This window comes from Geotrypetes seraphini, chromosome 9 (genome assembly GCF_902459505.1).
Source record: "Geotrypetes seraphini chromosome 9, aGeoSer1.1, whole genome shotgun sequence".
NCBI classification, from domain to species: domain Eukaryota; kingdom Metazoa; phylum Chordata; class Amphibia; order Gymnophiona; family Dermophiidae; genus Geotrypetes; species Geotrypetes seraphini.
In genome coordinates, this window is record NC_047092.1 from 89,553,835 (window position 1) to 89,580,125 (window position 26,291).

At 44.4% G+C, this 26,291-nt stretch overlaps 1 protein-coding gene across 5 annotated transcripts in view; it reads left to right on the forward strand.

The window, feature by feature from the left end:
- Positions 1-26,291, forward strand: part of NUP205 (nucleoporin 205) — a 1,504,202-nt gene that overhangs the window by 1,375,546 nt on the left and 102,365 nt on the right. For 3 of the 5 annotated variants that reach the window (XM_033957880.1, XM_033957883.1, XM_033957884.1), the window contains exons 39-40: positions 1,460-1,626; positions 22,387-22,510. In XM_033957880.1, the coding sequence (XP_033813771.1) occupies positions 1,460-1,626; positions 22,387-22,510 (291 nt within the window). Of the gene's footprint in view, positions 1-1,459; positions 1,627-22,386; positions 22,515-26,291 lie in introns of those variants that run through there. The other 2 variants (XR_004540594.1, XM_033957885.1) reach the window with 2 other exon arrangements.

Genomic DNA, 26,291 nt, shown 5'->3' on the forward strand with positions numbered 1-26,291 from the left:
TTTTATGCTTATTTGTTTCATTCTTTGCAGGTAATGAACTTTAAAGGGTTCTCCTGTTGTCCTAATTAGAATAATTGATAATAAATGAAGACTATAAAGAAATGAGCTAAGGGTGGGCAGGAGAGGGGAGGGAATGGAGATTAAGGGCTAGATTCACTAACCTGCTCGATCGCATCCGAATATTGTGTGATCAATGGCAGGCCAACTGATCCACAACGGGTCCGTATTCAAATGGGAGCGATCGGAGGAGCACCCCCCACCGACCGCACGGAACGCTGTTGAGTGATCCCAACGCATGTACAGATCATCTTCTTTGCCTGTTACTGGTCTGCGCATGCTCTCCACGTAAGGAAGAGCTGGAAACTTTTTTTTTACTCTACTTATTTTTACTTGCCATCGAAATGGCAGTGCTGACTGGAAGAGGAGGGAAGGAAAGTTCACCAGCTAGGGAGAGGGGAGAGAAATCAGATCAAGGGTAGTGCTGTACAAGCTAGATAGAGGTTTAAAAACCAGTTTGTAGCTCCCCGGCACACAACTGCCTCAGTCCTGGGTGGCCTTCTTTTTTCTCTGACAAAAGGAAAGCAAGCACCACAAACAACCAGCATATCAACCAGCTCAAGGAGCACAGAGGAGGCTACTACTGCCTATTACAGCACAGTGGAAAACGTCTGAAAGAAAAGCATAATTTTTTCGAGCCCTTGGTTTTAACTGCGGCGTATCCTGGAACTTAATAGAACATGTCATAGTGCAGCCTCACTTTAAACCCATGGGTTAAAACTATGTGAGTCATGGGAGGCAGAGATAGACGAGTGGCAGAGAGGCAGGCAGGGCAGCAGAGACTATGGGAGTCAGGACAGCAGAGGGAGATGAGTGCTGCAGAGAGCAGGAAAGGTCATGAGCAGCAGTCGTTTCTTTTTTGATCAACCAGCCCAGTTGGTGTCGGCAGATCGGGTGTAGACAGGATCGGCCAGAAGGTTAGTGAATCGAGTCATGGTCGCAAAGTGGTTGGGACACGATCAGTGTCCTTAGTGAATCTAGCCCTAAGCCAGACCCTGCTCTGCCTGCCAGAGATTATCTCTAGTGGAAGGTTCAAGCTTACAGAACTGTAGAACTATGGAGACAAGCTAAGTAAAGTTTGCTCTTTTAAGATCTTAACTATCTATAGAAGGGATCCTACAATTGGGCTTTTCTCCCCAAACCTATCAAAGCTCAGAGCAAAATAATGAATATTTACACAAATATATATCTTCTCATTTTTTCCTCTCAGAAAGAGAATGTCCTTTTCTCTCTCTTCTTCTCAAGCTAAATCCTAAATTCTATCCCTTCTCTTTCCTTTCCTTTATGTATCTTTTGATTAGCTGATTCTAAATAGAAAAATAAAACAAGCACTTCATAGCCCTTTGATGTTATATAAAGGGATTCTGTTTATATGGTTGTCTTTTATGTCAATTTTCCACAGATGTTCAGTCTTCAGTAGTGCCATACTGGCATTTACCTGGTCTTGGCATAGTCATCTATTTACTGAAACAGAGTGCCAGTAGCTTCTTCATTTATTATGATGGCTATCGCCAGAGTATCAGCAAACTGCAGACTGTGGAGCAGCTCCCACCAGATGAAATAAAAGAGGTATAAACAGTTGTCTAATTAAGATAGGAATTATATATGATATATAGAGCAGAAACTAGTGTCCTAGGGGAAGTCATATTAATTTGATGTGACTTATAGATGTTCAGTGTCTTGCATATGTCTTCATATGTACATTTTTTATTGATATTTTGAACTTATACAGTCCAAAACTAGTATCTTTATCTTTTGTCTTTATTAAAATTTATATACTGCATAATATCAACACTAGTTGAGTCTGCACGGTTTAGAGTTAGAACATAACACACCAACTAAAGCAATTTTTAAAAAAATTAAAACTTCTCTAACCCCTTTAGCACCCATGAAACCTCTGACTTTTTATCTCCTTGGGAAACATACTTTTTAAAAAAATGTTATGACATATCACATTAGTTAAGGAAATGAAGAATTATTTTCTAAGCATAATAGAAGATAAACCAAAAATGTCATTACTTAGCCCACATTATGAGCAGAGAAGGAAAATACCTCATAAAAAGAGAGAAAATCACTAATAAAAAGAAAACGAGGAGTGAACAACTCCCCACTAATGCACCCAAAATAAATTACTCCAACCACCCGTATGTGTGTGTATGCCTTCGAGTTGATCACCAACCCATGGCTGCATGCACAGTGAGGAATCCTCCCTGTGATGTTTCAAGGCAGAGTACAGGAGTGGTTTGCCATTGCCCTCTACACAGTGTGTGGCTCCACTATGTTGCTGCTGCTCAGCATAGGGCGCAAGCAGCCTACAGCACCTAATATTCCCCAGTGGTCCCCCATATCTTCTGAAAGCAAGAGCGAGCCTACCCAAGCCACACCCTGACCACTACAGAAGAAAATTTAAGAAGAGAGTAAAGGGATAGGCTTGGGGCCGTTTATTCTAATGAAACTATTCAAGATGCAGTGTGTTTAGAAAAATATACTAGTTCCTTCTATAATTAAAAACAATTAAGCTTAAAAGGTATTGAAGTGTAGGAGTTGTTTCACTGATCTTCACGATATACTTGACAGTTAAGTGTGTGTGTGTAAAACCCTAAGTGCGCATGCGAACTTACAACACCGTGATCCCTGACTCCATGATGTGTGACTTCGTGGCTGTGTTCGATTTGCATCGCCTGCGGCGGTTTGAGCGGCGGCAAGAGCAACGGCAGGAGGGTGTCCTTCGGCCTGGACAAAGCGTACAGGGTGCGGGTGCTTCGAGGCGTCCAGCTGCTACTGCTGCACAGGGAAGTGGAGGGGGAGAGGGAAAGGGGGCTGCTTTAGGGGGAGGGGTGTGCTGGGAGGCAGGCAGCAATTTTGGTTTGCTTGGGGGGGGGAGACAGAAGGGGGAGAGAGAGAGAGACAGGCAGGCATGGTGCAATAGAGAGAGATAGGCAGTCAGGGTGTCAGGGAGAGAGACAGACAGAATGACAAACAGACAGGGGGCCAGGGAAACAGACAGCGACCAAAGAGAGAGAGACAAAGACAGACAAACAGAGGCCAAGGAGAGAGAGAAAGAAAGACAGACAGACAGGGGAGCCAGGATGAGACACAGACAGAAAGAATGCCAGAGAGACAGAAAGCAGCCAAGGGGAGAGAGAGAGAGACAGAAAGAAAGAAAGACAGCGACCAAGTTGAGAGAGAGAGAGAAGGAAAGAAAGACAGATAGACACATCTAGCATACGTTAATGTAACAGGGTTAAAGACTAGTGTGTGTGTATGTGTATATATATATATATATATAAGCATCTCCCAAATTGTAACTTCCTGGAAAAGCCCAGCTATCTTATACTATAACCCGCTTAGAACTATAAGCATCCCCTAAATTGTAACTTCCTGGAAATGTCCAGTTACCTTATACTGTAATCCGCTTATATACACACACACAGTATATATATATATACAGTAAAACCTTGGATTGCATGGCAAATTAACTTCAATATAGAGAAATGCAAAGTCATGCATATAGGGAAGAAGAACCCGATGTTCAGTTACAAAATGGGGGGATCAGTGCTAGGGGAAAGTAACCTTGAAAAAGACTTGGGTTGTGCTGGTAGATACAACAATGAAATCAACGGCACAATGTGCAACAGCCTCAAAGAAAGCAAACAGAATGTTGGGTATTATTAAGAGGAGAATTACGACCAGGATGTCATCATGCCGCTGTATCACGCGATGGTGTGCCCGCATCTGGAGTACTGTGTCCAATTTTGGTCACCGTACCTCAAGGACATGACAATGCTTGAGAGGGTTCAGAGGAGAAAATGGTAAAAGGGATGGAAACCTTCCTTACGCAGACAGATTGGATAGGCTGGGACTCTTCTCCCTGGAAAAGCGGAGACTCAGAAGAGACATGATAGAGACTTTCAAGATCATGAAAGGTATAGAGAAGGTAGAAAGGGACAGATTCTTCAGCCTATTGGGAACCACAAGAACAAGGGGGCACTCGGAGAAATTGAAAGGGGACAGGTTTAGAACCAATGCCAGGAAATTCTTTTTCACTCAATGGGCGGTGGACACCTGGAATGCGCTTCCAGAGGTTGTAATAGGACAAAGTACCCTACCAGGCTTCAAGGAAGGATTGGATAATTTCCTGAAGGACACGGGGGTTGAGGGATACAGATAGAGGTAGATATAAGTTATGTAAGGGCTTACAGAGAAGGCTAAGGGGATTAAAAGGACTTAGACGCTGGTCATCTTACAGGTCATGGACTTGATGGGCCACCGCGGGAGTGGATTGCTGGGCGCGATGGACCTGTGGTCTGACCCAGCGGAGGCAACTTCTTATGTTCTTATGTAACTTGGTTTGCAAGTGTTTTGCAAGACAAGCAAAACATTTTATTAAATGTTAACTTGATATACAAGCAATGTCTTGCAATACAAGTATATACTGTATGCACACATCACAGCTGAGCCGATGGTTCTTCTCTCTCTGACACTGCAACAGTGCAGTGACTGTTCTAAACATGCAAAGTCTTGCAATACAAGTACATACAGTATACACGCGTCACATCATCACAACTGAGCTGATGGTTCTTCCCTCTCTGACGCTGCAGGAGTGTAGTGACTGTTCTAAATGAGTGAGGTCTTGCAATACAAGTACGTATGGTATTTTGTATTAAAGTTTTTGGGTTGTGGAACGAATCGTCTGAGTTTCCATTATTTCCTATGGGGAAATTTGCTTTGATATATGAGTGCTTTGGATCACAAGCATGCTTCTGAAACGAATTATGCTCGCAAACCGAGGCTTTACTGTATATATATATATACACAAATATTTTAAAACTCAGTATATATATTCCAGTGCAATAGGTGAGACAATCTAGACCTGGGGTGGGCAATGCTGATCCTTGAGGGCCAGAATCCAATCGGGTTTTCAGGATTTCCTCAATGAATATGCATTGAAAGCAGTGCATGCAAATAGATCTCATGCATATTCATGCGTGCCTGCTCTCTTCATTTTATTCTTTTTATTCGGTGTTATTTCATCTCTTTTTCAAGAATTTAATGCTTGGAGCGATTTTAAAGCTCTGCCTGCTTGAGAATATACAGACTTCGATCTGTAGCTGACAGGCCAATCCCACTGGGGACCTGTTAGCCAGCCTGCATAGTTTTCTCTGTAGATCAGGGCCGTCTCTGATGTGTTCTCACCTACTGTTAAGCAGGGGTCGAACACAGGCTATTGTGCTGCTAAGGGCTTAGGAGACTTGGTGGTGTCCCGCAGGGTGGTGGCTGCGTCTTTCCATCTCCATAACTGTGCACATCCGCAGGGTTAGGCATAGGAGTCTGACTGGCTGCCCGAAGATCAGATTTGCAAAAGCATTCCCAGCATTGTGGTAACGAATTTTCTCATCCAGCTATTGTGAGAGAGCTGAAAGGCTGCATCACAGATCTTTTGTCAGGTCACAGTGAGTACACAGGCTAATAGCTTGTGAATGGAATCGGAGGAGGATGGAAAAGTAGAGTTTTCAGCGTTTCTGAATGTTCCCCCTCCTGAAAAATCCTAAAATCGCCGTTTGGAAAGTGTGAAAAATATTGCGATTTTGGCATAAAATTTTTGACGGCAACCATCTTGGATTTTTAGCGATTCTTTTTTTCTAAAGTTCCATGCTTTTTCAAAACTGCAAATTTTACCTAGAAACTTGCTGGGATGGAGTCCTTGGGCTCTCCTCATGTGGATTATTGCGAGGATTGTGCCGTGTTTAGCAGCCAAAGAGGGGGGGCTGCAGCGTCCAGCTTAGTTTCTCCCCTGCTGAGGCAGATGACCAAATTCTCAGCTAGCCTAGTGGGGGCAGCCTTTGTTGCTTTTGGGGCTTAGTACGGCTAGTAATTCCGTTCGCCAAGTTGCAGTCCCTCCACAGCCTAGGAAACACAAATTTAAGTCATCTTAGGGTAACTCTACGCCTCAGGAGCCAGACACTGTTTCTAAATTTTTGGCATCTGAATCTCAGAACAAGTATTCTCCCCTGCACTGTCCCAATCTACCTCCACGGCATGTTTCAATAGCATTGCTCCTTTAGAGCTTGGCCGCGGCATTCTGGATCCGCTGAAGTCTATGAAGGCTTTTCTTGGTAAGGCCTAGGTAGATTGAGTTGCAGTAGTCCAATCTGGACAGGATGATAGATTGGACGAGAACAGTAAAGTGATTTTGATGGAAATAGGATCTTACTTTCCTCAGCATGTGAAGGCTGAAATAGCATTTTTTTGCCAAGGAATTGAGGTGGTCGTTGAAAGACAAAGTGGAGTCGATGATGATGTCCAGAGCATTGCTTGAGTACTCCAGCTGCAGAGTGGAGCCAGAGGACAGGGGGATGGAGGTGGGGAGTTGGTCAAGTTTAGGGCCGAGCCAAAGTAGTTTAGTTTTGGACTCGTTCAGTTTCATTTTGACAGTAAGGGCCCAGGACTGGAGGTTCATTATACAGGAGAATATGTTCTCCGAGAGGTTGGTAAGGTTTGGGTCGGTCTCGAGGAGGACTAGGATATCGTCAGCATAAGTGTAAATTGTTTCTAGGGGTGATAGGTGGAGGAGTTTAAGGGAGGACATATAGATGTTAAAACAGGATAGGAGAAAGAGGTGAGCCTTGCGGGACTCCACACGTTGGTTGCCAGGGGGCGGATGAGGTGCCATTCATGTTGACGGTGTAAGAGCGAGAGCGTAAGAATTTAGAGAACCAGTCTAAGACTGGAGAGTTGGTAGACTAGGATGTCATGGTGAACAACGTCAAAAGCAGCGGAAAGGTTGAATTGAAGGAGGACAGCAAACTTATTTCGAGAGTGGAGTAATTGGACCTTAGAGATTAAGGAGGTTAGTAGGGATTCGGTGCTGAAATTGGGACGAAATCCATATTGGTAAGGTAAGAGGATAGAGAATCTCTCTAAATAAGATGCGAGTTGGGTGGCAATGATGGACTCGAGCAACTTGGTTAATAGAGGGATATTTGCTATTGGGCGATAGCTGGATGGTGTGGAGGGGTCTAGGTCAGATTTTTTCAGTAGAGGGGTCAGGGCAATATGGCCCATTTCTGGGGAGAAAAGGCCCGAGTGTAAGGGGGAATTGATGAGTTCGGTAATAGAAGAGATGGCCTGCGCGGGAATTTTCTCATATAGGTAGGAGGGGAATGGGACTAAGGAGCAGTTGCAGGATTTCAGTTTGAGGCAAAGTTTGAAGACTGTGGATTCGGATACGAGCTCAAAGGTGGACCAGGATCTGTCGACTGGGATGGGGTAGGAGGTCGTTGGGGTAGAAATGGAGTCGGTGGGCACCAGGGAGTTGTAGGGGACTGTGGGTGGGAAGGGGGATCTCAAGGTGGTGATCTTATCGTTGAAGAATTTCACCAGAACACCAGCTGAGGGGGAGGAGGGGACTGAGGTGGAGCCTTTTTTGGAAGTTAAGGAATGCCAGATATTGAATAGAGTACTGCTCTGGTTGTTGGATCTGGTGATTTTATCGCCGTAGAAGTTCTGTCTTGCTTTTTTCAGAACTGTATTGTAGAACTTGATGTTGGCCCTCCAGGACTGTCTGTCGATAGGGGATTTAGATTTTCTCCCATTTGCGCTCCAGAGCTCGACATTTCTGCTTTAGTTCTCTGTGATAGGGGAGAAACCAAGGGGCCTTACGGGAGTAGGAGATGGTTTTAGTGGAAAGAGGGGCAAGGGAGTGGTAAGTGGACTGGAAAAGTATGACCCAATTATACCAGTAGGATTCTGGGTCTGCAGGCTGAGGAGTGAAGGAGAATAGGTTGAGAAATTTAGTCCAGAACAGGTCGTTCGTAATTTTTTTGTGGAAGGTAATGGAATTGGGAGTGCGGGGCGGGGCCCCAAAAGGCGACATGAAGATGGGGAGACAGAGGGTCCTTAAGAGGTGGTCAGACCAGGGTACATGATCCCTCGTTGGTTATTCTATTGATGATCGATTTAAACCTCCTTGTGGGATCCAAACTCAATAGTTTATACACACTGCGATCAGACAATTGTCTCTGAATTTCCATCTCATAGTCTTTGCGATCTAAAATAACTACGGCTCCCCCTTTTCGGCTTTCCTGATTATAATCTCAGAATTGTTTTTGATATGATCCAACGCTTCCCTCTCACTTCTATTCAAATTGTTTTTTCTACAAGAAAAATTCAAAGCTTTAACATCTTGCATGACAACGTTCCTGAATGTCACTAATGCTGGATCTAATGGCATAGGGGGTATCCAAGTGGATTTATTTCTAACTATTGATGAATCATGACTGTGATCCATTCCAGAAAAGAAAATTTTAATTTGTAGATTTTGCAAAAAAATTTTCAGATCTATTTGAAATTGAAATATATCAAAATGATTTGAAGGAACAAATTATAAACCTTTCGTAAGAACATCTATTTCTGCTTTAGTCAAATTTACTGAAGATTCACCACTACATCACTCGAAGAATTATGTTTAAATATATTTATTAATTTTCAATGTGCATGAAAGAACATCTGTAACAAAACACAACAGGATACTAGCAATTGTGCACCCATATCAACCCTATCCTCCCCTCCCCCCCCCCCCGTAGAAAACCCTAACACAAAAATCCCTGAGTACAATAAAATAAGAAATAAACCTGTTATGAATTCAAGAGTCTTCTCTGTTCTTTTAAAGAATTAAACAGGCGCTGTGGTATCTATGGTGTTATTAGAATCTTTCAAGTATTCATGGAGAAGTTGTCTATCTTTTGAGGTCTTCCGATGTTTAGGAGTATTAAGTTGCCAGACAGAGTCCTCCAATTTAGAAGTAGAAGAATCATGTGTTTTCTCCTTGCCCCTAAATAGATCTAGCCATTTGCTGAGTTCCTCGGAATCCTTTATATGATAGGAACGTCCTTGCTAATTGAATACCAGAGCAAAAGGAAAATTCCATCTATATTTAATTCCTTTGTTATAGAACAGGGATCTCAAAGTCCCTCCTTGAGGGCCACAATCCAGTCGGGTTTTCAGGATTTCCCCAATGAATATGCATTGAAAGCAGTACATGCACATAGATCTCATGCATATTCATTGGGGAAATCCTGAAAACCCGACTGGATTGCGGTCCTCAAGGAGGGACTTTGAGATCCCTGTTATAGAGTATATTGTGAAAGATCAGAAAAAATCTTAATGTCAGATCCTTGAAAGTTTATATGATCTTTATTTCTGATGAAAATACACCATAATCATTTTAGGATAGTATTTAGATTTGGAAGTATAAGTTGTAACTCAATGCACTTTGTCTAGTTCAATAGTAGAAGTGTCAGAATCCGGAATGCAATGTTTATATAAGTCCAATACAAAATTATATAGATTTTCATTATCTCATTCTGGTACACCTAATATGGAAATATTACACCTTCTCTGTCTTTTTTCAATGTTGTCTTGTTTTTCTTTAATTTCCTTACTAAGTCTGTCCAGGTTCTGTAGTTTATTTTGAAATAATGCAGCATCATCAATTTGTTCTCCAATATTTATTTCTTCAAAGGAAATCCATGAATGTATGATGCAAACATTGAGTGACAAATGCTATCATACTCCACAGTGAAGTAGTGGTGTGCAAACTTTCAGCTTAGAGATTTTGAGGCCGAAGATGCAACAAGATCTGGGAGGCCTCAAATGGTGTCGGCTCATGAAATTGTTGACCATGCCCATGACCTGATTTTGACAGATTAGTGAATATTGGCTAAAACAACTGCTGAGACACTACAGATATCTAGGGAACATATTGGGTATATAATTCACAAGCAGCTGGATATGCAGAAGCTGTCAGCCAAGTGGGTGCCCAAATGTTTGAATGCTGATGAGAAACAATGTTGGGTAGACACATCTAAGTTGATTTTTCAGCATTTTCAGTGAACTGGTGCCAACTTTTTGGAAGACTACTTAATGTTGATAAAACATGTTACACCAGTATGATCCTGAGACAAAACAACAGTCCATGCAATGGCAGCATTCAGGTTCTCCAAGGCCAAGGACATTCAAGACTCAAAAGTCAGCAGGAAAGGTTGACTATCTTCCAAAGTGCCAAACAGTTAATGCAGAATACTACTGTAACTTGCTATGCCGATTAAAGTAGGCACTGAAATAAAAAAGGAGAGGGAAGCCATGGAAAGCAGTTCTCTTTTTGCAAGACAATGCACCTGCTCACAAGCCTGGCACAGCAATGGATGTTTTGAAGCAGTTAGGGTTTCAGTGCATAGCCCATCCACCCTACATACCAGATCTTGCTCCATCAGACTATTTTATTTTCCAAACCTTAAAAAGAGTTTGAAAGGGCAACAGTTTTCAAGTGATTTGGAGATTTTTGCTGCAGTAGAGCAGTATTTCAGTGACCAGGCATCAGAATATTTTTTGGAAGAGTTACAGAAACTTCAGACACAATATGCCAAGTGTGTTGAACTTAGAGTGAATAAGTGTAATAACTTGTAAGTTTCATGGCCCCCTCTCTATCTGTCATTCTTTCTTTTTCTCTCTCTTCTTGGCCACTGGATGTTTGTTTGTTTTTTTTGCCTCTCTCTCCTTGGCTGCTGGCTATGTGTCTTTTTTCTTTCTGTCTTTCTGGCCCCCTGTCTGTTTGTCTTTTTTTCAGTCTGTCTCTCTCCCTTGCCCCCTTCTATCTTCCTGGCCCCCTGTCTTTCTTTCTGTATGTCTCTTTGTGTTTATGAAAACCCCCACAGCTATACAGTACATAAAAGAAATTAGGTTATGGTAAAGTCTCGTCCAGTTTCCCCGGGTCCGGAGGCGATGGGTACCCGCTGGCAGCTCCTTTCCTTTCCCACGTCTGATGGTGGCCGCACGGACTGAGTAGCTCGGGCCCCGACCATCCGCTTCCCCTCCCCAGCTGGAAATCACCTTCAGAGGCGTCCTCCGAGTCTGGACAGTTGAAGGGGCGGATTTGAACCCTCCATTCGCCGCTCCCCCTCCCTCCCCAGCCTCTCTCGCTCCTCCATCCGCCGGGAAGGAGTCGAGGCGGAAACAAAAAAAAAAGCCGCCGCCAAGATGGCGATCCAGGGTGCCTGGGTAATGGCGTAGGCCACATGTGCCTCTTCCCCCTCCTTGCAGCTCCTGGGCTCTCTCCAGCGAAGGTTATTTTTAAGTGGAAAGGTGCCGCCGCGGCTCCTCTCACGATCGCTGCCTGCATCGGAAGCCTTTAACTTAAAAATAAACTGTAGTACAGTTTTTCCTGGAAGTCTGCGCGAGCAGGAAAGCCAGCACTTTCCAATTTGTCTGGCGGCCAGTGGAAAGCTAAGCGCACATGCGTTCTCTGCCGACCACGGACCTACAGATCAGGGAACACGCCAGTAAGAGTGCGCATGCGCGCTTAGCATTTTATTATAGTAGATTAAATAGCACTGGTCCCAGTACAGATCCCTATGGCACTCCACTGTTTAATCTCCTCCATTGAGAAAAATGACCATTTAAACCAGTGGTATCAAACTCGAACCCTTAGTGGGGCCACATTTTGGATTTGTAGTACTTGGAGGGCCACAGAAAAAAATAGTTAATATCTTATTAAAGAAATGACAACTTTGCATGAGGTAAAACTCTTTATAGTTTATAAATCTTTCCTTTAACAGTTAAAGAAAAGATTTATAAACTATAAAGAGTTTTACTTTATGCAAAATTGTCATTAACTATTTTTTCAGCGGCCCTCCAAGTACCCTATTTTTTCTGCATCCCTCACATTTAAAGTTTAATATCTTTCCTTTCTCAAAACTGACACATTTCAATCACTATATTGAAAATAAAATCATTTTCCCTACCTTTGTTGTCTGGTGACTTTATTTTTCTGTGCATTTAACTATGTTTCCAGGGTCTTCTTGTCCTTTGACTGGTTTTCTCTCCAGCAGCAGCCCTTCTCCCTTTGTTTTACCTCCCCCCTGTCCAGCAGCAGCTCTTTCCTTCTCCCCCTTTTCCAACATTAGTCCTCCGTTCCTTTTTCTTCACCTCCCCTGTCCATCAGCATCTCTTTCCTTCTCCCCCTGTCCAGCAGTAGGCATCCCTTCCTTTTTTATCCCCCCTCCTCCTTCTTATCCCTATGATACTCTTACCTTGCTCTGCCCCTGATCAGAGGTTCCCGACAGCCGTCCAGTTGCACCCATTGGAAAAGTTCCCACTGTCGCATCGCGCACCCTTCCTGACGCGGCTCCCGCTGTTCTTTCTGTCTGTCTCTGTCCCTGGCCCCCTTTGCCTGTCTGTCTTTCTGTGTATCTCCCTGCCCCTGTGTCTTTCTTCTTTTCTTTCTGTCTCCCTTCCTCCCTCTGTCTATCTGTCCAAAGCAGCATTCCATCCCCCTCCATTTCCCTCCCACCACACCAGTTCCCTGTGCATCTGCCCCTGTATCTTTCTTATTTTCTTTGTGTTTCCCTTCCTCTCTCTGTCTGTCTGTCCAAAGCAGCATTCCCTCCCCCCCACCAGTTCCCTGTGCAGCAGCATTAGCGTTTCCTCTACCTCCCCCCCTTTCGCTTCCCACGGTCCGGACTACAAAGATGGTGATTCCAGCAGCGCTTGCATCAGTCTCCACACGCTGCTTCGGGCCCTTCTACTGCCCTGATTTACTCTGGCACGTCCCTGATGACATCATCAGAGACGCGGCAGAGCAAATCAGGGCAGTAGAAGGGCACGAAGCAGCGTGTGAAGACTGATGCACACGCTGCTGGAATCGCCATTCGGGCCCGCGGAAAGAGAAGGGGGTGGGCAGCAAAGGAGGAACGGATATCGGCGGCGGCAGGAGGAATGGAGATCGTCGTCTGGCTGCTGTCCGGCTTGTGGAGGCGATAGGCTGGTGACATATTAGCGCGCATGCGCACTCCTTCGGCCACAGACCTACACGCATGGAACACGCAAATAGGAGTGTGCATGCGCGGCTAGCTCTTTATTATATTAGACTAGTCTTTAAGCCCGTTAGATTAACGGGTGCTAGAACATATGTGTATGTGTCTGTCTTTCTTTCTTGCTCTCTCCTTAGCCGCTTTCTTTCTTTCTGTCTTGCATCCATCTTTGTCATTAACTGCTTTCTTTTCAAAATCTACGTTTCCATGTCTTACCTTTCCTTCTGTCTCTCTCTTCTTCTGTCCCTATTTCCATGGTCTGACATCTCTTTCTTTCCTTTCTCTCCCTCCTTCCTTCCTTCCTTTCCCCTGGTCTGGCATCTGTCTCCTTCCCTCCCCCAACTTTTTATTTCTTTCACCCTGCCCCCTTCTTTCTTTCTCTCTCCGTGCCCCCTTTCTTTCTGTCTTTCTCTCTCCATGCCCCTTTCTGTCTGTGTCCCGTCTCCCTTCTTTCTGTCTCCCTTTCCCCCTTTCTTTCTCTACTTCTCCCTGCCCTCCCCCAAGCCACTACCATCGGGGAACAGGCCAGCGCCCGAGGTCTTACTTCTCCCTGCCCTCCCTCAAGCCACTACCATCGGGGAATAGGCCGCGCCGAGGTCTTAACTCTCCCTGTTTATCTTCCCCAGCGCGGGGCCGACCAATTCTCGCCAACCGACGTCAATTCTAACGTCGGGGAGGGACTTCCGGGCCAGCCAGGCAGCGATTGGCTGGCCCGGAAGTAACCTCCTCCACGGTGATGTGGAGGAGGTTACTAGCTGCCAGGAGTCGGCGTCTCCGGCCACCTCCTGCACCCCAATCATTGGTCTCAAAGCTGAAGGTTTGGGCGTCTCGAGGATGGACTCGTCGTGCGCCGGCACGGTGATGTGGGACAGCTCCTGGACGACCTCATCGATGAATGCCTCATCTTCTCGGATGCTCCGCAAGCGTTTCACCTCCTCCCTCAGGTTCCATAGTTCCTGCAAGATGTCACCGTCCAGCTGTTCCACCTCCTCTGTCTGCGTAGAGACTGTGGTATACTGCTGGGGGAAGGCCTCGGTCTGCACAGCGACCTCTGTCCACCGTCTTGGGTCCTCCTCTGTCTGAGCGCAGGCCGTGACCACTGAAACCCTGAAACCCTTTTTAAAAATAAGCGTAACATTGGCCACCCATCAATCTTCAGGTACTACATACGATTTTAGCAACAGGTTACAGATCACTAACAGTAGGTCAGGAGTTTCATTTTTGAGTTCTTTTAGTACCCTGGAATTCAGTCCAGGTGATTTATCACTTTTTAACTTGTCGATTTGGCTTAGTACATCTTCCAGATTCACTAAGATTTCTTTCAGTTCCTCAGCATCATCACCCTTGAAAACCATTTCCGGTTCAGGTAGATCTCTTACATCATCATCCGTAAAGGCCGAAGCAAAGAATTCATTCAGTCCTCTCCGCTATGGCCTTAGCCTCCCTGAGCATCCCTTTTTTTTCTTGATCATTCAATGGTCCCAAGGATTCCTTCACAGGTTTTCTGCTTCTAATGTACCTAAAAAAATTGTTATAAGTTTTTGCCTCTTTTTCACATTTCTCTTCATATTCTTTCTTAACTTTTCTTTATCAGTGCTTTGCATCTAACTTGCCAGTGCTTGTGTCTCTTCTTATTTTCTTCATTCAGATTTTTTTTCCATTCTTTAAAGGATGCTTTTTTTGTCTCTGATACAATGGCGTACCTAGCATATGTGATACTCGGGGCCCATCATTTTTTGTCATCCTCCCACCATCTGTACGAAAAACATGATTTTTAGTAACAAGCCACACATCACACATGAGTACCTAGCAAAAGGCAGCATCTTACATATGCAGTGAGCAGTACAACATCAATACACCCATTGTAAAACTAAACAAGCCAGACTAGTACAGATCAATCCTACACCGTCAATCCTAACAGAAAACCAAGTCTTTCGAACACACAGAACACAGAAAATACCTTCGCCTAGTATGGACTATGTCATCACAAACTAACCCCTCCCTCTTTTACAAAGCTGTAGTGTGGATTTTAGCCACGGTGGTAACAGCTCTGACGCTCATAGAATTCTGAGCATCAGAGCTGCTACCACCACGGCTGGCATTAAAAAACGCTCCACAGTTTTGTAGAAGGGGGGATAAAATAGAAATACATAGACAAAGGTTAAATTGAACCAGCAAGAAGCTGGACTCTGCATACAATGCAACACCACAGAAACAGTGACACATGTCTCCTAAAGCAACAAATAAATAGAAAATTTTTGTTCTACCTTTGTCTTCTCTGGTTTCTGCTTTCCTCATCTTCTTGTTACTCTCTTCCTTCCATCCACTGTCTGCCATCTCTCTGCTCCTATATGGCATCTTCTCTCCTTCTATGCCCCTTCCAGAAACTGTATGCCTTCCCCTTCCATCTCTCCTTTCACCCTATTGGTCTGGCATCTCTCTTTCCCTCTCCCACTCTTCTCTTCTGCAATCCCTTTCTTCCCTCATTTTCCTTTTCAATTAATTTTCTGCATCCATCTACTACCCAGTTCTTACTACCCTCTCATCAATTTCCTTTTTTACTGTCTACCTACAGCTCGCCACCTCTTTCCCTCACCCCTCCAGTATTTCCCTAACTCAATCCTTTTCCCCATCATGTGCCCTCCTTTTATTTATCCCCCGCTTCCATCCTCTGCCCTCTTCTCTCTCTCCCTTCTCTCCACTTCTATCATCTGCCCCTTCTCTCTCTTTCCCCCACTTCCATCATCTGCCCCTTCTCTCTCTTTCCCCCCACTTCCATCATCTGCTCTCTTCTCTATCCCCCTTCTCTCCACTTCCATCATTTGCCCCTTCTATCTCTTTCCCCCTCCTTTCATCATTTGGCTTCTTCTCTCCCCCCACTTCCATCATCTGCCCCTTCTCTCTCTCCCTTCTCTCCACTTCCATCATCTGCTCCTTCTCTCTCTTCCCCCCTCCTTCCATCATCTGCTCCTTCTCTCTCTTTCCCCCACTTCCATCATCTGCCCTCTTCTATCTCCCCCTTCTCTCCACTTCCATCATCTGCCCCTTCTCTCTCTTTCCCCCACTTCCTCATCTGCCCTCTTCTCTCTTCCTCTTCTCTCCCCTTCCATCATCTGCCCCTTCTCTCTCTTCCCCCCCACTTCCATCATCTACCCTCTTCTCTCTCCCCCTTCTCTTCACTTCCATCATTTGCCCCTTCTCTTTCTTTCCCCCCTCCTTTCATCATCTGCCCTCTTCTCTCCCCCCACGTCCATCATCTGCCCCTTCTCCCCACGTCCATCATCTGCCCCTTTTCTCTTTCCCTTCTCTCCACTTCCATCATTTGCCCCTTCTCTTTCTTTCCCCCTTCCTTTCATCATCTGCCCCTTCTCCCCTCCCGCTTCCATCATCTGCCCCTTCTCCCCACGTCCATCATCTGCCCCTTCTCTCTCTCCCTTCTCTCCACTTCCATCATCTGCCCCTTCTCTCTCTTCCCCCTCCTTTCATCAACTGCCCTCTTCTATCTCCCCACTTCCATCATCTGCCCCTTCTCTCTCTTCCCCCACTTCCATCTTCTGCCCTCTTCTATCTCCCCCTTCTCTCCACTTCCATCATCTGCCCCTTCTCTCTCTTTCCCCCACTTCCATCATCTGCCCTCTTCTCTCTCCCCCTTCTCTCCACTTCCATCATCTGCCCTCTTCTCTCTCTTTCCCCCACTTCCATCATCTGCTCTCTTCTCTCTCCCCCTTCTCTCCACTTCCATCATCTGTCCCTTCTCTCTTTCCCCCCACTTCCATCATCTGTCCCCTTCTCTCAATCTCTCCATCCAACACAGGCCCATCTTTCTCCCTCACCTTTCCGATTTTGGCAACAAGATTGGCAAGGCCCTCCCCCCGCGACAGCACTGAGCGGCATTGGCGCCCCCCCCTCTGCGACAGCACTCAGCGGCATTGGCGCCCCCCTGCCCCGCGACAGCACTCAAGTTCGGCCTCCTTCTCCCGGCATCAGCAGAACTTCAGATCGGCAACAGGTGGTCAGTCAAAAGCTTCCCCTGACTGAACTGCCTGGGCGGAAACAGGAAGCTGAGTCAGGGGAAGCTTTTGACTGAGCACCTGTTGCTGATCTGAAGTTCTGCTGATGCCGGGAGAAGAAGGCCGAACTTGAGTGCTGTTGCGGGGCAGGGGGGGCTGAGTGCCATCGCAGCCCAGGAATTTTCTGGACCTGTCCGGCTGTGCACCCCCCCTAAGGCTGCACCCGGGGCGGACCGTCCCCCCCCCCTTGGTAAGCCACTGCTCTGATACCCTCTTTCACTTTACACCTTTTAACCACGCTGGCTCTCATTTCTTCTTCTTTCCACCTTTGCTAATACGTGGCATACATCTGGTCTGGGCTTCCCGATGGTATTTTAAAATAACATCCATGCCTGGTTTACAGTTCTAACCTTTGCAACTGATCCTTTTAGCTTCTTTTTAACCATTTTCCTCATTTTATCATGGTCGCCCTTTCAAAAATTAAACGCCTCTACAGTAGATTTCTGGTATCAGTTCAAATTTGATCACGTTATAATCACTGTTTTCCAGCAGACCCAATACAGTTAACTCCTGTACTATGTTTTGCATTCTAGTAAGGACCAAATCTAAAATAGCTCCCCCTCTTGTTGGTTCCTGGACCAGTTGCTCCAAGAAGCAATCATTTATGATGTCTAGGAAGATTACCTCCCCAGCACTCCCTAATGTAACATTTTTACTAATTTTACTTTGATGTATTTTAAAAAACCTTGCCCTCCCCAACTTCCCTTTTGTTCCTTGTACGTCAATGTGAATCCGTCTAGTATTTTTAATATTTGATAAAATAATTGCTTTTATTTACATATTTTAATTGTTTTCTTCAGTCTTTATATTGTACACCGTTTAGACACTTGTTTTGCTAGACTGTATATCAAAAATAAAGAAGCTTGAAACACTGAATTAAATACAGCCCTTATATCAACTTGACCAAATCAGCTATGAAGGAACAAATGTCCAGCAACATAGAGTCCCAAATACTTAGCTTTTACAAGTTCAATTCATCCAGAGCTGAAAAAAAATATTTGAGAGGGCTGATTCCAAATTCAGTAATTCATGTCCATTCCACGTGGTCTCAAGTCAAAGCGCCTTGCAAACACGCATTGACCAATTGTAAATCCCAAGACAAAGTCAGCACATCTCCAACCAATATTAGCATTGGCAAGCAACAGAAAATAATCTTCAATGGACGAGACATCTGCCCCACAAAGTATAACCCACATGGGCAGATCAGTATATAAACAACATTTTCAGAATTGCATAATGTTTTTGCTTTAAAAGTGAAAGTCCTATCATAGCAAGAGAAAAAAAAACTAGCACCCTCCTGCATCATAGAACAAGCCATTCAGTGACCAGCAATATCTTCTTCCTGACCAGCATCAGGGGTCCGTAATACAACCGTGCGGATGGTCCCTGAGATTCCAATTTCTACTATAAGAGAATATGAATTTCAGGTTGGAAAAAGCTGTATGAGCCATTAAGATGTTAAGATGACATTTAATAATAATAACCAGAAGAGGAGTATGCTCATTATATTTAAGTACACAGGTAAGTATGTCTGTATCCATTTTCTGTTCTTTATATTGTTGCAAATGCTCTCTATGGTTCCATCTAGCTCTCGTGGCTCTGGACACAGAGCAAGGTGAGTGACTGGGAGTGGAACGGTAGTTAAGAGACAAATATCAGGTAGGAGTGGTGGAGTTTGTCAGGTATGGATTTGGGCTGAGAAAGAAGTCAGGCAGATAAGCAAGGCTAGTTAGGTGAAGGTTCAACACAGGAACAGACAGGCAATATAGCACTCAGTAACTCTCCAGTTGTTCAGAAAAATGCTCGCTTCTAGCTTTCTAATCTCCAACACAACCAGATCGCTAGTGGGTCAAAAGTCAATTTGTTCAGTTTCAGGTTTTATTAAATTTGCTTAATTGTTTAGGAACACCAAATCCTTTTGTTTCTCACCTAACGGGTATAATGTGGCCTTTTTTCGGCATGCTCAGACAAATCCTTTTGCTGTTTGTTATTGTGCTGACATGCTCATCTTCTGACTCTGCCCACATGTAATGTACCGTATTTTCCGTTCCATAAGATGTACCTGACCATAAGATGCACCCTAGATTTAGAGGAGGAAAACAAGAAAAAAAAAACCACTCTGAACCAAATTGTGTACTAATATATACCAGGCTCTGCACCTAGTCCCACTCACTCCCTTCAAGACTCTGCATCCTGTCCCCCTCCCTTCCAGGCTCTGTACCCTGCCCCCCCCCCCCTCCCCTCCAGCTCTGGTAGGATACACATTTCAAATCTGACATATTGTAAAAACAAAACAGAAAATAAAATCATTTTTTCTACCTTTTGTTGTCTGGTCATTATTCATATCATGTTGTGGTCCCAGGCTCTGGTTGTCTTCTGATAACTCACTTGCCAGAGTCTCCTTCTTTCTTCTTCCCGTCCCTCCCTCCATCTCGGCAGCTGAAGACAGGCACCTCCCCCCAGTGGTCTGAGACAGGAGGCAGTTGAGGGTCAGAGGCCAAAGAGGGGCCCAACAGCCAAAACAACCATCCATGAAGAAGGCAGGCCCTGATGTCAGCATCAACCCACGCATGACACTCAGGTAGGCCCCACTGGCACCATACAACCATCTCCAGGTGCAGCACAGCTTCGCCAATGTGAAAAGGAGCCACGTTGAAATCGGAGCCCTGCCGCCACCGAAGCACGTTCCCTCTGCTGCTGTCCCGCCTCTCCTCTGACATATGTGACCGTGGTAGAGGGAACGTGCTGCAGCAGGGCTCCGATTTCGACGTGGCTCCTTTTGACATTGGCAGAGCTACGCTGCACCTGATGGAGGGAGGAAAGGAACGGTGGGCCAAATCTCAGTGACGGCAGGAATTGTTTAGGGGGCCAAGTTTTATTGGCCCATGGGCCTGATATGTCTAATTTAAAGGTACGGGGGGTGGGGGGAGTTGGTTATATTCGCTTCATAAGATGCACCCTTTTTCCACTCACTTTTTTTGGGGAAAAAGTGTGTCTTATTGAGCGAAAAATACGGTAATGCCCATTTTGTGAACCTCTTTCTTTGGGTGACTAGCGTCGCAGAATGTTTTTTTGGTTTGTTTTGGGTTTGTTTGGTTTATTTGAAAATACACTTTGAATGTATGGAGGGGGTATAATAAAAGAAACGTCTAAGTCCATTTTGGGCCTAGGGTGCTAGTCACCCAAAGTCGGCAGCGTCCAAAGTCCATTCTCGAAAAATACGTCCAATTTTTTTTTTGAAAATTGTCTACTTCTACGTCCTACCATTTGATTCTCAAGACCGCTAGTACGTCTATCTTTATACTACATTCTCGTCCAAAAAATTGTCCAAGTCCCAAATGCCTAGAACAAAACCTTTTGAATATGGGAGAGGCCAGTAAAGTGATGGACTGGCTACCCAGACATGGCAACAGAGTAGTGGGGCATCTTATAGGGCACTGCTGTGAAACTTCACAAAAAGGGTGCCATATAAACATCTCACTACAACTTCCTTGCCGGTCATGGTGAGCCCCCCCCCAAAAAAAAAAACAACCTATTATACCCACCTGTCTACAACCCCAATAGTCCTTATGGCTGCAGGTGCCACCTATATGGCAGTAGAGTCGGGTTTTGGGGATTTTTGGTAGACTCACATTTTTCACCATAAATACAGTGTCTGTTCCGGGTTCCTTGGATGGTGTATGAGAATATATGCCTGCTGTCCTTGGAGAACACCTGCTACAGGTAAGTATCATTGCTTCTTCTTTTTCCACTGCTGTATCAGTGGGTAGGCTTTCCACAGTTTTACTGGTTTTTCTGATTTTCTTGAGGAGGGGAAATTGACTCATGATGAGGCAGATAACCTTAATACAGTCAGAGTGTTCCTCAAGGAGGAACTACCTTCTCTTATCACTAAGGTGCTGGAAGTTCTTAATATTTTTTTCTCAAGAGTGTGCCTCTTCTAATCCTAAAATGTCTAGCGCTAAGAAGCCACCTAAATTCTTGCATGAGGCTATGCAGGAACTAATTTCAGTTCAATGGTATACTCCAGACTGCAGCCTGAGAGTAACCAGGGTTATGTCCCTCCTGTATTTTTCATCTCAAGATGAGCTAGAAAAGTTGAAATTGCCTAAGTGAATTCTCTTGTGGCTACAATTACTAAGAAGACCACCCTCTCTGTGGAGGGCGGCATTACTTTGGAGGATGTTCAGGACCTCTTTTGAGGTCTCTGCCCTTTCACTAAAGATACAGTCCCTATGCGACTCATTCTTGTTTAAGCTGGTTTCAACAAGAAGTGCATACCCTCTCAGAGGCTGATTTGAGGTCTTCTCTGGATTTTCCAAACATAGAGACAGGTTTGGCTTATCTGCCAGATTCTTTAGATGATTTGATCTTGACCTCATCCAAGTGAATGGCATTGACAGTCACAATTTACTACATTCCATATTTGGTGCCATTGGATGATGCCACCACACATGCTACTAATGTCATCTGCTCTCCATGTAGAGCACTTCATACAGGTAAATAAGTTTGCTATTTCACTATATACTCTTACACATCACTGCTCTTTTTGGATGTGGAGGAGCTGGGACATGCATCCCAGCTCCTGTTTTACAACAGGCTTTATGTTTGCAGAGCATCTTATAACAGTATGAAAATTCCACACATCCTGACTTGGAAGTTGGAATTCCTCTTTGCATATCTTTTCAAAATGTCTTTCCATCTTAGAAACATAAATTTAAGAGCTTAGCTTTTTTTTTTTTTTTGATAGACTTATTTCTGTCAGCTTGCATATAGTGATGTTTGGGCATTATTACAGTTTATCCTGTGAGTACAATAGTTGTTTTTACCTGTCTTCTTATTATTTGTTTATTGGTGCTTTGTTTCTTGCTTGTATGTTTGTTTTATGTATGTTATTATAAACCACTTTAACCTAAATTTTAAAATTTGATGATAAATCAAATTCTTTTTTAATAAAAATAGTTTGAAGTAAAAGTCTGTTTTTAATGGTCAACTACTGGAATTGATCATCTTTCACAGATCATGCCATTGTAAATTAACTATGATTGCTGATATTTGATTCCATGGTATTCTCCACACTCTTAAAGAAAGGAAAGGGCATGATTCAATTGAGAAACACACATTTAATTATATACAAATGTTTGTTTTGTTACCAGAATTGTATAACATTGTGGTTTCTGCAACAAGTAGCATTGTTGAAGTAAATGTTTTGATGATCTGTTAAAAATATGCAGATTTATGCAAAACATTTGTGATTTCTATGAGAACAGATATGCTATAGACACTGGTTGAATTAACCATCTTAAGTTTCTCCAGTGCTTTTAAGATTTGAATCAGGCAGATTACAAACACCTTTTAACATGTGAAATATACTTTTTCTGTTATCACAGCTGTGCCAGTCATTGATGCCAGTCAGGGTAGATAAAATCTCTACTTCTCAGAAATACATCTTGGCAAAGAGACGTCTGGTGAAGCTGATTAACAATAGAGCAAAGCTGCTCTCCCTCTGTTCCTGTATCCTTTTTAAGCTTGTAAAGCCAGGAAGATAGAGTAACCTCCATGTGCTGTTCTACTTGGAGCTGAACTGGAAAATTGCTAATGCCTTGTTTTTATTCTTAAATATCTCAACTGACTGGAAATAGGTTTTCTACCTGAAATAGTTTTTCTCCAGAATTGATCATTGACTTTAATATTTGAATTATTAGCATTTAAAATTGCTGTTTCTCTCTCTGGACTTCAGCACAAGCCTTACTATTTATTTAATTTGGAGATTTAAAACTGTTGACTGTGTTTCTCTAGGCTTGAGCACAGACTTTAATATATATTTATTTAATTTTGAGATTCAAAATTGTTGGCTGTGTTTCTCTAGACCTGAGCACAGACTTTATTATTTATTTAATTATTGGGACTTAAACTTAAATGATTGTTTGCCTATAGTATGCAGTGTTCTCCCTAGGGCCTTTTAGCCAGGCGATCCACCCGGGTAATTTAGATGACCGCCCGGCTATCATCCGCTGTGAATTCTGCTGCCGCCGCCAGTGCTGCTCAATACCAAAAAAAAAAAAAAATGGCTTGGAGATTTCACACCTTAGCCCATAGCGAACTTATGCTCCGGGGCTCTAACGTGTGCATGCCGGCTTCCCTTCTCTTCCCTCCGAAACCGGAAGTTATGTCCGGGGGGGGGGGGGGGAAGAAGAGAAGGGAAGCTGGCACGCACATGTTAGAGCCCCGAAGCATGCGTTCACTATGGGCTAAAGCAGGAAACAGATCAATGAAGCTTGCAATTTGCTCTTCTTGCTGCTGGGTCCTGCCTACTTACTGTTTCCGCGAAGACAAGACCCGGCAGTATTTCCCCAATATATCTATAGCGATCTTGGGCCGATCAGCCTTCCTCTCCCCGATGGCAGAATTGACGTTGGGGAGAGGAATGCTGGTCGGCCCGAAGCAGGGAGAGCTTGGGGCGGCTTTGGGGCCTGTTATCCGATGGCGGGGGCAGTGGCTTGGGGGAGGGCAGGGAGAAAGAAAGAAAGAGGGCAGGCAGGGAGACAGAAGGAAAGAAGAGAAACAGAAAAAAAAAGAAAGGGGGCATGAAGAGAGAAAGAAAGGGAGGCAAGGAGAAAGAAAGGGTAGGGAGAGAGGAAGATAAAGTTTTGGGAGGGAATGAGGTCTGGAGGAGAAGAAGCATACAGGCTGAAAGAAGGGAAGAAAGATTGGATGCACAGTCAGAAGAAGAAAGTGCAACCAGACTCATGAAATTGCCAGACAACAAAGTAGGAAAAATAATTTTATTTTAAATTTAGTGATGAAAATGTGTCTGAATTTATATCTGCAGTCTATATTTTACACTATGGTCCCCTTTTACTAAACTGCAATAGAGGTTTTTAACGCAGGGAGCCTATGAGCGTCGAGAGCAGCGCTGGGCATTCATTGCAGCTCCCTGCGCTAAAAACTGCTATCGTGGTTTAGTAAAAAGGGAGGAGGGGGTATATTTGTCTATTTTTGTATGGTTGTTACTGAGGTAACAGTGCATAGAGTCATCTGCTTTGACCTCTTTGAAAAACCCTGGAATAGGAATGATAATTAACATTTTCTATGCGTACAGTGTGCTTTGTGTTTTTTTATTTTTATTTTATTGTTGGTAGATCATTTTGACTTGGTCATTTTAAAAGTAGCTCGCAAGCCCAAAAAGTGTGGGCACCCTTGCTCTAGAACATTGCTCCTTAGTTTTATCAAGTGGTGCAGTGAGAGGCCAGCACTTTACATCTTATCTCCTCATGTACAGCATGGTTCTTTATTCTAAGCAGCACTGGCACTAACAGTACTATGGGTGCCTTATGCTACTTTCACTACCACTTGCAGTCAGGTTTGGCATTTTATCATGGTTTTGGTTTTTTATTTAGTTTTTCACCAGTATTTTCATTTATTTATTGAAGCAGCCTTTTTTAACAGCCCGATGCCCTCCCCGTTTCAGAATTTCAAGTTCACACCTGGCGACATCTACTACGAACTGGCAAGACTCAAGGTAAACAAAGCCATGGGACCGGACAATCTACACCCCAGGGTGCTCAGTGAGCTGCGTGATGTCCTGGCAGAACAGCTATCAGGACTCTTCAATCTCTCCCTAAGTTCGGAGAAAGTCCCCATAGACTGGAAAACAGCTAATGTCGTTCCACTGCACAAAAAGGGTTGCAGGGCAGAGGCTGCAAACTACAGACCGGTGAGTCTCACATCAATAGTATGCAAACTCATGGAAACACTAATCAAACGTAAATTAGACGCAATCTTGGATGAGGAGAATCTACAGGATCCCAGTCAACACGGATTCACCAAGGGTAGGTCCTGCCAATCCAATCTCATCAGCTTCTTTGACTGGTTAACAAAACAGCTAGACTTGAGAGAATCCGTGGACGTCGTATACCTAGACTTCAGCAAAGCTTTTGATAGTGTCCCGCATCGCAGTCTGTTGAGCAAGATGAAATCAATGGGGCTGGGAGAAACACTAACTACATGGGTCAATGACTGGCTGAGTGGCAGACTTCAGAGAGTGGTAGTTAACGGTACCCTCTCTAAAACATCGGAGGTGACCAGTGGAGTACCACAGGGATCAGTCTTGGGCCCGCTCCTTTTCAACATATTCATAGGGGACCTAACTCAGGGGCTTCAAGGTAAGATAACGTTATTCGCTGACGACGCCAAACTATGCAATATAATGAGAGACAGCAATTCACCCGATAGTATGACACAGGACCTACATTTGTTAGAGCTTTGGTCCTCGACCTGGCAGCTGGGCTTCAACGCTAAGAAATGCAAGATCATGCACCTCGGCAGCAGAAATCAGTGCAGAACTTACACCTTGAATGGTGAGACCTTAGCTAGAACTTCAACAGAAAGAGACTTGGGAGTGATCATCAGCGCAGACATGAAAACTGCTGATCATGTGGAGAAGGCTTCATCTAAGGCAAGACAGTTGTTAGGTTACATCCGCAGGAATTTCGTCATCCAGAAGCCTGAAGTCATAATGCCATTATACAGAACCATGGTGAGACCTCATTTGGAATACTGTGTGCAATTCTGGAGGCCACACTACCGAAAAGATGTGCTGAGAGTAGAGTCGGTGCAATGTATGGCCACCAGGATGGTCTCGAGGCTCAAGGATCTATCGTACGAGGAAAGGCTGAAATATTTGCGGCTGTACTCACTCGAGGAATGTAGGGAGAGAGGAGACATGATCAAGACGTTTAAGTATATTACCGGCCGTATCGAGATGGAAGAAGAGATTCTCTTTCTCAAAGGACCCTCAGCCACAAGAGGGTATCCACTCAAACTCAGGGGCGGGAAATTTTATGGCGACACCAGGAAATATTTCTTCACCGAGAGAGTGGTTGATCCTTGGAACGAGCTCCCGGTGCAGGTGATCGAGGCAAACAGCGTGCAAGAATTTAAGAGCAAATGGGATGTCCATGTGGGATCCCTTAGAGGGTTAAGCCAAGGGAACCTGTCACCAGGAGTTGGATCCCTAGGATAGTAGACTTGGGGGTGGGTCAGTAGAGTGGACAGACCTGATGGGCTATGGCCCTTATCTGCCGTCATCTTCTATGTTTCTATCAATGTGCATCCAATCCACTGCCGACACTTTTTGGGCGCCTCTTTCAACAGATCAAATATCATAGCCCCACTGTTGCGTGTTCACATTTATTCTGCGTACGAGTTTATCTCATCAGTGCAGAGACCTTTTCGGTAAGTCCATTTTACTCTCCCTTTTTTACTTTCCCGAGTGCTGTGATTTTATTCTTTG